The sequence below is a fragment of the Cyanistes caeruleus genome, chromosome 10 (assembly GCF_971803275.1).
Source record: "Cyanistes caeruleus chromosome 10, bCyaCae1.hap1.1, whole genome shotgun sequence".
Taxonomy (NCBI): domain Eukaryota; kingdom Metazoa; phylum Chordata; class Aves; order Passeriformes; family Paridae; genus Cyanistes; species Cyanistes caeruleus.
Window position 1 is genome coordinate 16,267,605 of NC_141710.1, and position 14,929 is coordinate 16,282,533.

The following is a 14,929-nucleotide window of genomic DNA, read 5'->3' on the forward strand; positions in this document are numbered from 1 at the left end:
GAAACAAAGAGACCCAATAATTTATTGGCAGAACTGAAAAGGGGCATTTGAAAACCACAGGGCTGACTCTCAACTGGGATGCTTCTCCCAGCTGCAGAGAGATTTATAATACTGGTATCCCTCAGCAAAAGGCTCTGATGTTGAGGCAGAATCCCAGAGATCCTGCGTGCCATGTAGAGAAAGAGAGGAAAGTGCTGCAAGATGCGGCCCCAAGGGCCCACCACTAATTGAAAGGCTGCCTCCCGCCCCACTGCTAAAAAAAAGTTTGTGTAAGACAAAATCGGCCTCTATTGTCACCGCTGCTGGAGGGCTTCAGATGATCCTTCCCCCAGGGAGGAGTGCGAGAGTGGCCCATGAGTCCCTTCAGAGGTCGGAGGGCACTCTCAGTGCTTTCAACACGGAGAGAGGAGCTTAGTGCCAACTCTTGTTCTCACAATGTGATTTTTGTGTTTCGAAAGCTTGAATTATCCCTGGAAAACAGAGGGAAGAAAAATCGTGGTTAAAGATGTGAATTCCTTTGTATCACAGCACCTCCCCATCCTCCCCACCACAGCTACCAGTGTTGCCATCCCAGTACATCACTCAAAATCAATGCTTGTTAAACCTCCCATGCAGATCTTCCTAACTACAGACTTCTCACACAAGTCAGCTGTCACTCCAGAACACTTGGAACAGAGGGAGATCCTGGTTCATCCCCACTCAATGAGAAGAAAAAATTGTCATCTCCTGTGAGTAAAGCACATGATAGAATGTGGAAACCTCCCTGATGGATTCTGGTGTTTAAACAACTTGCAAGGTCTCTTCCTTACCAAACATTTATCTTGGGGATTCTGCTTGGAGCACAAATACACTATCAGACCAACCTCCCACTGTCTCTGTCCCTTGTATTTAGTCATACTGTCAACAAGTTTAGCTCTCTGATCTCTCCTACCTTAAAAGAGTATCTAATCTGAAAAGGGTGTTTCCACCAAGTTTAAATAGAAGAGTTTCTTCAGCAGCTTCTACTCACTCATGAGTACAGCTGCAAGCCTCAGGGGCAATTGACCAAGGAAGGAGTGCTGGTCTACAACCTCCCTCAGTACAAGTCTGATGGCACTGCAGCAATTGAAGATGGGGCAGGTTACAGAAGTCTGTTACTGCTTACTGCCAGCCTGTGAGCAACAACAACAGGCAAAGCGTCTTTCCACATTAATAGGTGGTGTGTTGGAAACAAAGGAGATTACAATTACTTTGATAGGATAGGTTTGGCAGCTCTTCCCATAAACAGGGACAGGGCTGTAAGCTGCCCAAGCCAAAACATTTAGGGATGCCCCAGGACATACCACACCAAATCGCTGAAGAGCAAAGGCAGCAACTTCAGCAGCAAGGTGCTGTGCAGGACTGTGAAATTCCATTTAAAACCTTGAGCTATCTGTGTGTGCTGCTAGGAGCTGCATGGCAGCTGTACCAGCACAGGCTGGAACACCTCCATGAGGTGGGCTGGAGAACTGGAAGAACAGAAGGAAGTAAAAACCACTTTTTAGAGTTGAAAAAGTTACTCTGCTATGACATGACAGCAAAATCCATGCTGGAGGCCATCTGCAGATGACTGGGGTTCACCTTTGCACTTGCCAGAAGAGCAGGCTGGGCTGCCATTTGGAAATGTGATTCAGGATTCATTAACTGGACTCTGGTTAATTTGCAACAATGGTTTGGCTTTCTATCCCACAGTGGACTTTCACCTGTGCCATCTACCTCAGGAGGACAGCTCTCTTTAGGCAGCTCTTTAGTGGACAGACTTTCCCTACATTTTCCCTCCTTTTGCCTTTATTGGAGTGCCCCAGGCCCTTTGCTTATCCCTGCTCAGCACAGGCTACTCAGTACAGCTGGGACTCAAACTCTGCCACTGTTTTCCTGTACTCTTGGCACATTTGCTGCCTTCAGAGCCTGGTATGTCATGAAGTGAGCTTGTTTCCTCTTCCAGAAGGACATGTGAATGTCATCTAACAATAACAACACTATCAAGTGCCTGTGTAGTATTTTGTAAACACTGATCCTCACAAAAAGCCAAACCTGTGAGGAGAGAGAGGTATTATTTTAACCCATGACTTCAGAGCAAGGTATGAGAACATTGCTTGCCCAATGCTGTTAAGGGAGGTTTTGGGATCCCTGGCAGCTCCTCAGAGCTCAGCTGTGTTGGAGCAGCTGCATTCCACTGCCCAGTTATGGGAACTGGACACTGTAAATGCTTCCTTCCAGTAGATTCCTCTCCTCTGGCACTCAGCAATCCAGTGATCCCACTTGGCTACAATCAACCCAACTCTCATGGCCAGGCCTCTTGCTGGCCCTTCTTAAGGACCTGCTATTAGGGAAGTGGGCACTGCAGGGAAAAACAGTCTGAGCTGTGAGGCTCCCAGCAGCCCTAGGCTCACCTTGGCTATCTTCTCTGCACATCTTGGCTGACACTGCCACAGTAGAGGGTGGCTGTCTCATTATCCACAACATTATTATTTCTATCTACAGTAGCTACTGGGTGTCCTTCCCAAACAAGCTTTTACTGACCAATTAATTTATTATTCTGTTTCGGCCCACTGTTAAAGAGCTGTGTGTCAGCATCCATCACCTGGATGTGCTTAGGATTCATTTACCACTCCATACCTGCTTACAGTCAACCCTAGGCAACACACCCAAGCTGAAGACATACCTCTCAGCCTCCTGGGACCAGGTCTGCGATATAAGTGCCTCATACAGAGGAAGGACTCGTTAGCAAAATGGCACACAGCACCTCAACAGAAAATGCTGGTGTAAAAAAAAAAATTAAAAAATCATTTTGACCTTTGGAAAAGAACAAATAGTAGAATGCCCACCATCAGGCCCATAATGCCAGCCCATGGGAAGAAAGTTGGAAGCTGAGAGGTATGCCATGAAGTCACAGAGGAAAAAAAGATGAGGCCCTACCCTGGGTGTGACAGAGGGAGGGGGAGCGTTCGATCAGCGGCCACTGCTGTTCACCAGGCCATGAAACTCCTCCCAGGCCCTGGCAAGCCAGAGGAAAAAAAAATGAAATAAAAACCAAAAAATAGCACTTCAGATCAAAGGCTTCTTAACTTTTAACGAGAGCAGAAACATTCAATGACGTTTAAAAGGCACTTGTCTTCAGAGAGCAAGGCAATATTCTCTGATAGCTCTAGTGGATAGAAGCATCCTTAAAATCCAGCCAAACATCTGACAGCACAAGGCAGCTTTAGCGTTCTGCACAGACATGAAGCGCTCCCACTGGCTGCTGGTGATAAAGCCACATTAATACCCAGAGACAGGTATGACCTTCCTAGTCACAAATGGAATATCCATTTCCTATTGCTCATAAAATAGCCCATGTTACATCTTTCTGGAGGATTATCACATTCCTTGGCTGGTTAAACTCAGCCAGTTACTGGCCTCATGCTTTCCCACATACTGTATACGCAGGTAATCCCCCCAAAAGGGGCTTTTTTTAATGCCACACAGCTTAGTTCTTACGAAATTCATTGATCAGGCAGCAGAATCCAATTGTTATTAGGAAGTCTCATTTCCTATTGTAAACCTGTGTTGTTAATAATGACCCAGTAAAAACATCACAACTATTTGAAATGAAAATGGTTTTAGATAAGTTTGAGGGACAGGCCCAACACTGCATTCCCTGGTGGAGAACATTACCAATGGATGAAGGGAGAAGACTGAAAAATTGCTGTTGATTTTATAAAGGCAGTATACTGAAAACCCTCTCAGGAAAACATGCTGAGGTTAATGTGAGCATGACTATTATCTTCTGGGATCAGAGACATCAAAGAACCTCATAGTTCTCCATGCCCAGCAAAATAGCCTACAGCACATGCCAAGCCATTTTCTGAAGCCACAGAGTCCCATGGAGCTGGAGGGACCTTAAAGAGAACCCAGGTCAATCAAATTCAGACCACCCTCTAGATTTTTTTGCTGGTACTTCTCAGCCACTCCACATTTTGTTCTGTGCACTGCCTCATCAGGCCACTGCAACACAACAGGAGAGTCCAGAAATGGAAACCCTGTATTAATCAGCACCTGTGCCAAAACCAGACCACCAACCTGGCTCTTATCTGAGCCTCAGTCAAGCTCCCAAACAGCATCTGCAAAAGCAGCCCAGGTGTCACATGCTCTTTCCCATCAACTCATAGCCCAAATAAACATAAAGACATCAGGGTTCAACAGCCTTTCTCCAGAATAAAGTTAGGGAGAAGAGAAACTCTGAATCCTTCTTAGTTGTTGGTAATCTTTGCAAATTTCCAGACTTGTCAAAAAGTCTCCACCTTCATGTCTACCCTCCAACCTCCCTTGCATCTCTACCACATTCCCATCACCCACAACAATCACAAATCTCTTTCCTCTCCCATAGCTCTCCCAAACTTCTGACTTCTCAGCAGAAGGAACACAAGGGCAGATTACTTGTCAACGTAATAGATAATTTATTACCCCTTTCACACTAAGGAGTTCCTTGTTCCAACATCCCAATAACATCATGCACAGTCCTTCATCTCTGTCCTCACAGACAGAGAGAAAAAGCTCTTCCAGCCAAGAATTTTTAATTCAAGACCTTGATACATATTATAGTACTAATGACTCCAACTATCTGCTGACTTGACTGAAAAAATCCACATCCACATTAGGATGTGTCTGCCCTAATGTACCTAAACTATGCTAGGAGAGCAAACTGCTCTCATTCCATACTGAACAAGGCTGCCAGTTAATTTCATCTGGCAGAATCTTTATGACCTGTGACATGCCAAAGGCACAATGCCAGAGAGTCTAAGAGGTTATTTTTATGTATAGACATTTTTAGTACCTTACTGCCATACTGTCTGCACAGCGATCAGATACTCAGTGAATTGATCCCAAACACTTAGATTATTCCCACTGAACAGATGGGAAATGGAAACGTTAGCAGGCCAAAGTCAGCCAGAGCTGTTCTTCCACACTCATTCCTGACCCACAACTGTTGAAACTTCCCACCTTCTTCCCCACTGCCCAAAGTAAGGACCCAGACAGGGCTTCCTTTAGCCCCAGAATGTAAACTGGAGGAAAAAAAGTGAGAAAAGAAGCCACTATCTCCCCAAAAAGAAAGAAGAAAAAACAACAAAAGAAGCAAGAGAAAAACAATGAAGACTCCAGCAAAAAGAGGAAGGGCAGTCTTAGTTGCTTCAAGGGGCTTTCCACATCATCATTGTGCAAGCATCACTCACTGTTTTCTGCAAACATCCTCAATTAAGTTCTAGCAGTTTGCCTCCAGTATTTCTCTGTGCAACCCTGCTCCTTACCTTCTCCTTCCCCAGCTAAGAAAGGATTCAGAGAGCTCAGAGTGCACTTATGGTACCTTTCAAAAGGGCACCAAGGTCTGTCTCTTTTGCCAGCCCACATGGAACCTCCGAGCACACTGATCACTCATTACACTCTGCAGGTGTTCAGAGCAGCACAGCCTCTTTCTGGGCACTTCCCCTGGGATTTGTTCACAGCCAGACAAGAACTTTGTGACTAACAGCTTGAAAAAAAAAATAAAATCTAGGATAGTGTTCTATCCTGAAATAATTCTTTCACCTCTCTGACAGTACCTGTAGCAAAGGCAATATAACACAACTAAATAAACACAAATAAACTGACCTCCTTGGAAAAAAAACCAACAAACAAACCATGAAATAAATAGGTTATAGGTACTCTTTTAGTATGAGACTGGCCACCAAGATAAGGAAGCCTTTCACAAAGTCTTGGACACTTCTGAAAAAAGTATATTATGTTGATGGAGAATGAATCAATGAATTCTTCAGTTCAAAGATGAGGTCTATGCAAGTGGTCTTAGACTTGCAGCACCTGGAAACATTACTGGAACTGGAGAATGGACTTGATAAATGAATGAAGCCAGTATTGCAGAGACTCAGGAGAAGAGGACAGATATCAGATCTGGAACCTCACTGCTCTCCTCTAGATTTTATTCCTGCTCTCAGACTTGAATGGATGAGGGTGAAACAATGCAGCTCTAGAGTTCGCAAGACCCAAGGCAACCTGCCTTCCCCTGTCAGGCATTAGGCAATGTGTGAGGATCCCATTTGCAAACCATTTCTCTTTAGATAAGGTTAACCCTGCCCACTCCTTTTAAGACACAGTCAAAGGTACAGGTGACACAAGTAGAACAGCAGCACTGAGGAATTCTCCTAAGGTTTTGGAAATCAGCAAGCAAATGGAAACCAGTGCTATAAAACCACAATAGTTACAGGATTAGCTGAACTCTGCTAGTGACAAGGGAAATCTCACAAGCACCCTACCACCAGCTGTCTTATAAACACTGACCTTCTTGCCCAACACCTGCCACTTCCAGAATGATTTCTCTTCCTAATTCCTCACATTTTTTTGCCATTCCTCTCTTTTTGTCCCAAGAACCTCACCCCTGCAGTCTTCTTACAATGCATTATTCCCTCCATAGGATATCCTCTTGTTTCCTACCTAGAATATAGTCTGAGGCCATTTCCTCCAACTGCCTGCAGTGAAATGAACCCAGTACCAGCTCTATTAAGATCAACTATTCTTCTCATTTACTCAAGCCATCCCATTAGTTATCACTGGTGACTTTGAAAGGAAAGGATAGTTTTATACCCTGCTCAGCTCTCACTGCAGCAGGCACTCACGAATAAGCAAAGCTTTGTTTTCAGAAAAAGCAGCCTTGCTTTAGAGCTGACAGGACAATCCATAACGTCACACAGCAACCAAAACATTTCCACACCAGCCTGCTCAGTGGCAACCTGCTGATGGCCTCTGCTCTGCTCTGTCCTGGCACTGGAAGCGGTGTTGCTGAATTTCCCTGGGATTCCTGGGCAGTATTGTGCGAGAGAGCTCTCAACAAAGGAGATGGTCACTGACCACACAGTTATCAGGGCAGAAAAGAAAGGCTGATAAGCCCAGGCAGGGCAAAAGTGTATGCAAGGCAGCCAGGAACTTCATGCTGCAATGCTCAAGTCAAATGTGAAAGTGATCACTTCCCCTCCACCCCCCTCCCAACTGCAGATACCTGAATATTTTCAGTGGCTTCACTGAGACATGGCCAGGCTGTGGTTGACAACATTCTGCTTTCAAAAAGGTGCACCTGCTACAGCAGCAAAAGAGACTGTTTTTTTCCTTTAATTCCAAGCCACAGGAAGTACCACTGTCCACAAGCGACTGTCACTACTGGACCTTGTCATCTCCAAGGTTAACAACACTGATGAACTGAACCTATTAAGTGGTTCACTGCATCTGAGTGCCCCTCTCTCAATGCACCTCAAAGGGAACAAAAGAAGCAATTTCTCTCCAGCTACAGAAACAAGGCAGCCCACAAAATGTCACATATGTTCTCTTCAGGTGCTCAGTACTGTAACGTCTAAGGTACTGTAAATCTTCCAGAATTAAGCAAAGTCCAAGAGATTGTTCTAGCTCTCCTAGCAAGATTTGAAATTCATACAGACTAGGCTGACCCTTCTACTCGATGGGATTTAGGCAGCTTGTCAATATCACAAGCAAGAGAAAAGACAAACACAGGAAAATTGCAATGAAAGATCTGCTTATCTAGCTAAATGCACAAGCCCCACCACTGAGAGCAGGAAGGACAGAATGCAGAACAGCTCCTTGGAATAGCTGTGACGCAACAGGTACTTTTCAGATGCAGCTTGGCAGCACCACCACTTTCTGAAACAAAGGAGACTGCAGCCTCACTGACAACTCATGAAAAATGGTGTCTAGAAATGATTTAATATGAAATGCATCATCACAAAAGGAATATACAAAACCTGAAACACAGGGCTCAGGTTCCACAGTGAGAGGAATGCTAGCAATTTCTACAGAAGCATTCATTTACAGTGTGTCAAAAGCTAATCCAGGTCAATTCACTACCTAAAAGTCAAGGTTTTGAGAAATGCCTGTTCTTTTCTTGCTAAGCATGCTCCCTTCCCTGAAGCACAATCAATGCCAATCAAACCCCGCACATGAGCAGAGCTCTAGTGGAGAGATGCAGCCCATACAAATGAAAAATGCCACAAGCCCCCCTCAAAAGGCAGCCCTGACAAAGCCTAGAGCACAGCTCTTCCATTAGAGCTTTTCATGAAACACAGCCAGAGTGTGAATATAGAGTGCTGGCTAGGAAGCCCTCCCAAGTCATAAATCACATGGTACATGTGCAGCATAAGTGGAGTTTATTCATGACGGACAGTATTTCAACAGGACTTGATAGATGGGCAAGGAAAAGGAGCCAGACTTCATGGAGGATAGAACTAGTTACACAAGAGATTCTTTATTAGTGAGAGAACCTTAATGATATGAAACCAAGTCAGACTGAAAGCTGGGGCTGTCCTGCTCTTCTCTGTCACAAAGCAGTCACCGTCATCTCTCTGCAGCTGCTGCCCCTTGCTGCCTACTGGTACCAGGCAAGAGAGGCACAAGAAGTGGTCTGTGCACCACTACACAGAAACTCCACTGACAGCAGTTCTGCTCTGAATTTACACCAGTGCCATTGGAAGGAGATGCTGGAGAGCACTGCAATCAGATTGCTGCAGCTCAAGTGCGGCAATGGGAAAAAAGGGGCTTTCATGATGCCCTACAAGGCAGAAGGTTAATTGCTTAGACCTACCTGAAAGGGACATCATCAAAGCAATTCTTGACTAACCCTCCTACCCACAGAAGAATGAGTGGAAGACAAGCCAGTTGGCCTCTATTTAAGAATTGCTCCCAGCTGTAATCTGAGCTACTAAACTTGATACCTCCAACACCTGTTATTCTCAGACAAGCTCATTTTGCACCACACGTCAGCAGCATAAAATGAAACTTGGATGCTATGCAGGAAGAGAGAGCAGCAAGCACAGCATGTTACACTGGTGTAGAGAATTGAGGCCACACTACTGGATGCACCATCACTCATGGCCTTACACCTGCCAGAGCAAAAACAAACATTGCTATAGCGGCATTTTCTGTGCTAGGAAATGCTGGTGGTGATAGCTCACAAGGGAAAGGCCACATCATTTTCATTCTACACTTGCTACATGAACCATCACCACATCTTAGGACAGCAGGCTCCATACACAGCTTTTACTACAGAGACTGAGAGAAGTCAAACACCTCCCTGCTCTCTCACCACAAAGCCACATCACCACAGTCCGCAGTCTGCTGCTGCTGAACAGGAGTAAAATACTCTGTTGTGTGTCCACATGAGCACGTTGCTATTTCCCTACATGGACAGAGAGTCCATAGTGCCCTCTCCTGGCAAAAAGTGCAGGAGAAATGTTAGTGGCAAAATCACTGAAAAAATCATCACTTTCCCTTCTCTTTTCCATTCACACAGAAGGGAGAACCTCATGGAACTCTAGATGCCTGCAGGCAGTATCAGTGAGATTTCTGTATAATTACTAGTGACCCCATACTCAAAACTGGAAGCTAGCCGTCTGCTAGAACCAGGATTGATCCCATCAAACTGTCTGACAGCAGACTGATGACAGGGTGATTACGTGGAAAGACCAAGCCAACGTGATGAAAGAAAATCATGAAAGATACTTGCACCTTCATTACAGGCAAGATTAGAAAGCTCTCTGCCCCATCAGTGTCTTATTCATTTGTTTCACTTCTTTTTCTCTGTGCACCTTTTCAAGTATTAATTTAACCAATATGACCTAATCAGTGTATTGGTTTATAATACACCTAAGAAAAAAAAGAAAAACAACATATTATTCACCTCTAAGTTTCATATTTTTCACCTATATATGCAATTTTTTGTCACTTTGTGGGAAATAAAAGTCACCCTGAATGGCCTAATATGGAAAGCTATAATACACTTATTTAAAAATACAGCTGTACTCTCTGTGTACCATGATCTTCTAGTCTTGTTAAAGAGCCTCTGTCACCAGGGCCTGGAAGACTTAATATACGACGTTTATTATGATTAGAAATCATTTGTACAGCACTGTAAATTCACACAGCACTTTCCTCAGACCATTTATAAGTCTAATGGCATCATAAATCCCTGTTAGCTTCTGCACTTTATTCCCCAGAATCTCTATTTATTCAAATGATTCGACACCCCCCCCCACACACAATCTTTCTTGTCTTTGAATACATCAAGCCACAGTCCCACCCTGGACTGCCCAAGTGACAGGCTGGGTGAACTGTTAAAATAACCCTGGATCACACATTTAAAAAGAAAAAGGTTTTGCTCATAGAACCAAACACTCCCAACAACAGTATGACAACAACACAGGAATCTGGCTTTCAAAGCGCGCTGGCAACAACTGCTGCTGTTTGCACGTCAGTTTGCAGGAACAGCCCTAACGCACATGAGCACTTCTGCCAAGGCCTGTGCCATGCACTGAGCTGCTCGAGCACACATGCAACCTGCAGCACCCCCCTGGCCAGCACACGTACTTGATGCTATCGGTGTGGGTTTTATATTCCATGATGGTGTTGGGAGGTAGGTTGAGCACTCTTCGTAACGTGTCGCGTATCCGGGCTGTCGTGGCCTGGTCGCTGGCTGTCTTGTTCCATATGGAGATGATGTCCTCCTGCAGAACGGCACAGGAGGGAGGGGTAAGCACAGGGCATTGCTGCAGCCCTGCCACATGGAAGCACGTGCCAGTCCTCAGAAGCACTCACCTGGAATCGGACAGAGACGACGGCCCCACAGATTTCTTCCCCCACCATGAACTGCTCTCCCAGCATGGCCAGAATAAGATTCTCCCAGCACCGTGACGCTAAGCCCTTCCGCAGACGGATAATCCATTTACCACCATTTTTGTTGGCATCATCCTAGGAAGAGGGGAAATAAATTGATTTGTTTTCTCCTAGCTGTTTTTCTGCTACCCACAAGACAGCAGAGCCACACACAGGAGCAGATATTGATTAGGTGGGGCAAGGAAAGTATTTTCAAGTGAAAGCATTTTATTTCACTTCTCCTGCATATAAACAGAGACAGAGGAAAACCACTTACTTTGAATACAAAGTATTTGAAACAATGGCCCTCAGCCTTCCAGACAAAGTTCTGTGCCCTGACTTGAGTTCCAGTATTTTGATCCCACTAGCAAAGACTAATGCCAGCCTACCAATCTGCACAAACAGAGCCAGAGGCAAGGACTTTAAAACTACTCCTAAACCTGAGACTGATTCACCATTTGTCTTATCCCCTGTATATGTAGCTCTGCTTGTACAACAAGATCCTGTAAAACAGGAGAACCCCCTCATTACAGAGCATGGAAGGTCAGGAAAGTGTTTGCAAAACAGTATTTTAAAAGCAAGCCAAATTTTACAAACATTTTCCTTCCACATTTTTAGGAATGTGCTCACAAGTTGCATTAACAGAAAGGACCACCCTGTTCTCTGAGAACTACTGACATTAAAACACATCATACAGCTGAACGTTTGCTCCAGACTGTGGTGACCCAGGGAAATAACCAAAATGAGGGAAGAAGGTAAACAAAAAATTTTATGCTAAGCACCCAGTCTGTCACCTGAATATTGTGCTTCTGTAAAGGTGACAAAGAGCTGGAAACTGCTACAGCCTCCCCTGCTCCCCAGGATGACAGCTATGTCAAAGAGCAGCTCCTCCTCTGTGCAGAACACTGGCATTCTCTGGTACAACACTGTAGCTGGGAAATCTTACAAGGTGAGAGGGGAACAAATTCCATCCAAAGCTGAAGACAGAGGTAGGAACAAGTCAAAGAGGTTAGGAAGGGTGAGGGAAAACAGGTCTAGGACAGAAAGGGAGAACAAAGGATGACTCAGAGGGGACTGCATGAAACAGGACATCCTTCTCCAAATCCCCAGCAATCCCCTCTGCCAAGCTGGGACACACCTTGAAGATGCCAGGCGAGGCAGCCCAACCCCTCTTAATGAAATAAAGTTAGTTTTATTTTAGCCTTAAAGCTTCCCTAGGGCTGAGATAAAACTAAACATTTATCTGTTCTCTCAGACAAAGCAAGTGCTAACGAAGCAATCCTGAGAAAACATGGAAGTGTCAGCATAACAGCAGCATTCATCTGACTCCTACTTTTCAGGTATGTGCTGGACTGAAAGGAGAAGGCGTCAGCTCCAGACAAACCTCAAAGCATAACAGGAGCCATCCAAATCAACACAAGTTCTAGGAATGTGGCAGAATCCTGTGAGAAGCAAACTGGTTTCTGTTAAGTACCCTTGTTTTCCAAGTTGTGACCATCACAGCCTTTAGACTGGGACTTGGGTTTAACTCTTCAAAGTTTCCACAATGACTAATGGGCAGCCAAAGAGAGTGATACTGCTAAAAATATCTCAAAGGTGGCTTAAGCAGGTTCAAGGCTACAGAGAGAGCAGTGATTGGGAGTCAGATGCTGTATCATGTGCTTTATGGTTGTTGTTAGTTTTCTTTCAGGTTAAACAAGCTTCAGTTCAGTCAAGCATTTGATTTTCCTTCACCAGAATAATAATGATCTACAGCCCAGTAAATCACCAGGGAATATTATGCTTAGTGCTTCTGACTTCACTAGAAAAGGCACAGATGGATGCAGAAAAGGATCAGAGCTACACACAGGCACATATGTACCTACAAGAATGACAGTAACTAAGGATTGGTTTGGAAGAGAAAGAAGCATTAACAAAGCCCTACAAAGCATGCAGCCATGGAAGGCCAGAAGTGAGATCTCAGGTCCTCTTCTAGAAATACAATAAGGAAGTAGGGCCAGAAGTAAAAATACCAAAGAATCTCTCCATCTTAAAATGTCTACCAGGAAATGCTTTATAGAAATTCTGGCATCATTAACCTGGGGACTCTCTGGTCGACACATTGTCTGAGGAACTTGCTCACCAGGAGCCCAAAGAGGGTTAAACATTTTATATAAATAGTATGTGCAGTAACTGGCTATAAAACACCTTGCTTAAAATAATTGCTAACAAGGGTCACATATAAATTTCTCAGGACGAAGCAGTATAATTAGGTACTTCAGAGAAACACATAAAATCCTCATATTGTGAATGCTATTGGTCATTGATGGAAGCAGGGCAGGAACTGGAAGAATGATTTGCTGGGGAAAGATGTTTTTTAAATTTTCCTTTAACAGATTTGGATAGAAATAGAAGCAAACTAAAGCCCTGGAACAAAAAAAGAAAAAGAAAAAACAAACAAACAAAAAACCCAAAAACAAAACAAAAACCACAAAAACAAAAAACCAAAACCAACAACAACAAAGCAATTAAAAGGCAAAGTTGTTTTTTCATTTCCAGCTGTGGGTGCAGGCTTTTAACCATATGCACCTCCTTGACTGAAAAAGGAGGGTGGGTTTTTATAAGCTTTGTTGAATTCCACTTGGAGAGGTCCAGTCCTTCCAGAGGAAAGCCTGCACTGCTGTCACTGGAGGCAGCTATAAGGGGCAAGTGCCTATACTGGGAGGCACAGAGCTTAGATGAGGTGCAGCCAGCAACTTCCCCACCTTCCCTCTCTGGCAGCAGGACTGTTAAAATACTGTGGGAAAATATCAAGGCAGAAATGAGAGCTCCAACTCACCTCCCACATGGGTTTGATGCCCTCTTTGAAAAGATGGAAGTCACTGTGGCCTGTCAGGTCCCCAGGACGTACCATGTGACTGTAAAACCGCCAGAACTGTTCCACCTGCAACAACACCAACCACACAATGAGGCTGCTCAAACTGATGACAGTCAAGATTTCTACAGAAACAGGCTACCATTTTTACACCAGCTCTCCAGAGCAGCCTGCCCCTCTTCTGTTTTACTCTCGTCACCAGAGTGTTGATTAGGCAACACAAAAGGCAACAGTAGTGTCAGAGTTCGGGCGCCTGTTTCTGACTACAGGTGACCACCACTTGAAATATTTAAGAGACGCCTCTAAAGTCACTCAGTGTATGTCTGAAGAAATCTGTGCTAAGATAACAGCTGCTCTGGAGAACAGTTCCAAACATATCTTTTAACTCCTGCCCAAACTTTCAATCACTGGATATTTGTCAAATGCATCAGCTACAGCCAAGCCTCTTTACCCTGCATAACCACTGCTCTCCGTGACCATGGAAACTGCAAAAGCCTTCAAATAAGTTATTTTTTTGTATTTAATTTTACTGTATGCAGGTTTTTTATACATTCTGGTGCTAGTTTAAGATCGGGAGGCACTACTCAGATTTTTTATTTCAATACCTCTTACTTCCTTTTACAATCTACCATGGTACACACTAGTACCACTTCACTTTGACCACTTCCCTGTGTCTGCTTGAGACAATCTGACTGTAAGGCAAGGGACTTATTTTTTATAGTTCATAAATATGCTAAAAGGCATATTTATCTTTTGAGAATCGCTGGGTAAGAAAGGATTTGAGAGAGGATGGATCTTTAAACCTAAACAAGGCAGTGGAAGAGATTATACTAATTTCCACATTTTAAGAAGACTCTATTCAGTAAGACAATGGCTATTAGGCAGACCAGCAGTGCAGCTGGAGGGGTCAGACATCACCCCAAACACTATATCACTTAATGACTTGGTCAGCACTTGGAATTCCACTCCAATTTGTGACCTCTGCCACCTAAGCTGGAATTTACTTTTACAGCCAATAAAATTATGAACCAAGACTGAGGAGGGGTCAGAAGCAATCTGTTTTTGTCAGACATCTGTGGGGAAATCACACTCCCACAGTGAGGGAACATGCCCTCTAGTGGTTCACATTTCACACCTTTTAGAGCTTTCCACTGAAAGAATAAATCTGAACCCAGACTTAGCTAGACAATTTTCTCTGAAGTTTGCTCTTCCATCCCCTTAAACAGAATTTAGACCCAAACATATCAGATATGCTGTTCAGTCTCTCTCCATCCTAAGAGAACTGCAGCATTTCCAGCCAACACTGGCCCCAGCAAATTCTCTGCAGCAAAGAGCAGGCAACAGAATATTCAACACAATGTTTTTCCTCTAAGG

General features: G+C 44.2%; 1 protein-coding gene across 4 annotated transcripts in view; it reads right to left on the reverse strand.

Annotated features, from left to right (window-relative positions):
• Nucleotides 1–14,929, reverse strand: part of EIF4E2 (eukaryotic translation initiation factor 4E family member 2) — an 18,258-nt gene continuing 3,329 nt past the window's right edge. The window contains exons 4-8 of one of the 4 annotated variants that reach the window (XM_086844720.1): nucleotides 13,520–13,624; nucleotides 10,645–10,797; nucleotides 10,417–10,553; nucleotides 2,938–3,016; nucleotides 1–470 (exon numbers count right to left, since the gene is read on the reverse strand). In XM_086844720.1, coding sequence (XP_086700846.1) covers nucleotides 2,971–3,016; nucleotides 10,417–10,553; nucleotides 10,645–10,797; nucleotides 13,520–13,624 — 441 coding nt within the window. In that variant the 3' untranslated portion in view covers nucleotides 1–470; nucleotides 2,938–2,970. Of the gene's footprint in view, nucleotides 471–1,322; nucleotides 2,684–2,912; nucleotides 3,017–9,759; nucleotides 9,914–10,416; nucleotides 10,554–10,644; nucleotides 10,798–13,519; nucleotides 13,625–14,929 lie in introns of those variants that run through there. The other 3 variants (XR_015274667.1, XM_086844721.1, XM_086844722.1) reach the window with 3 other exon arrangements.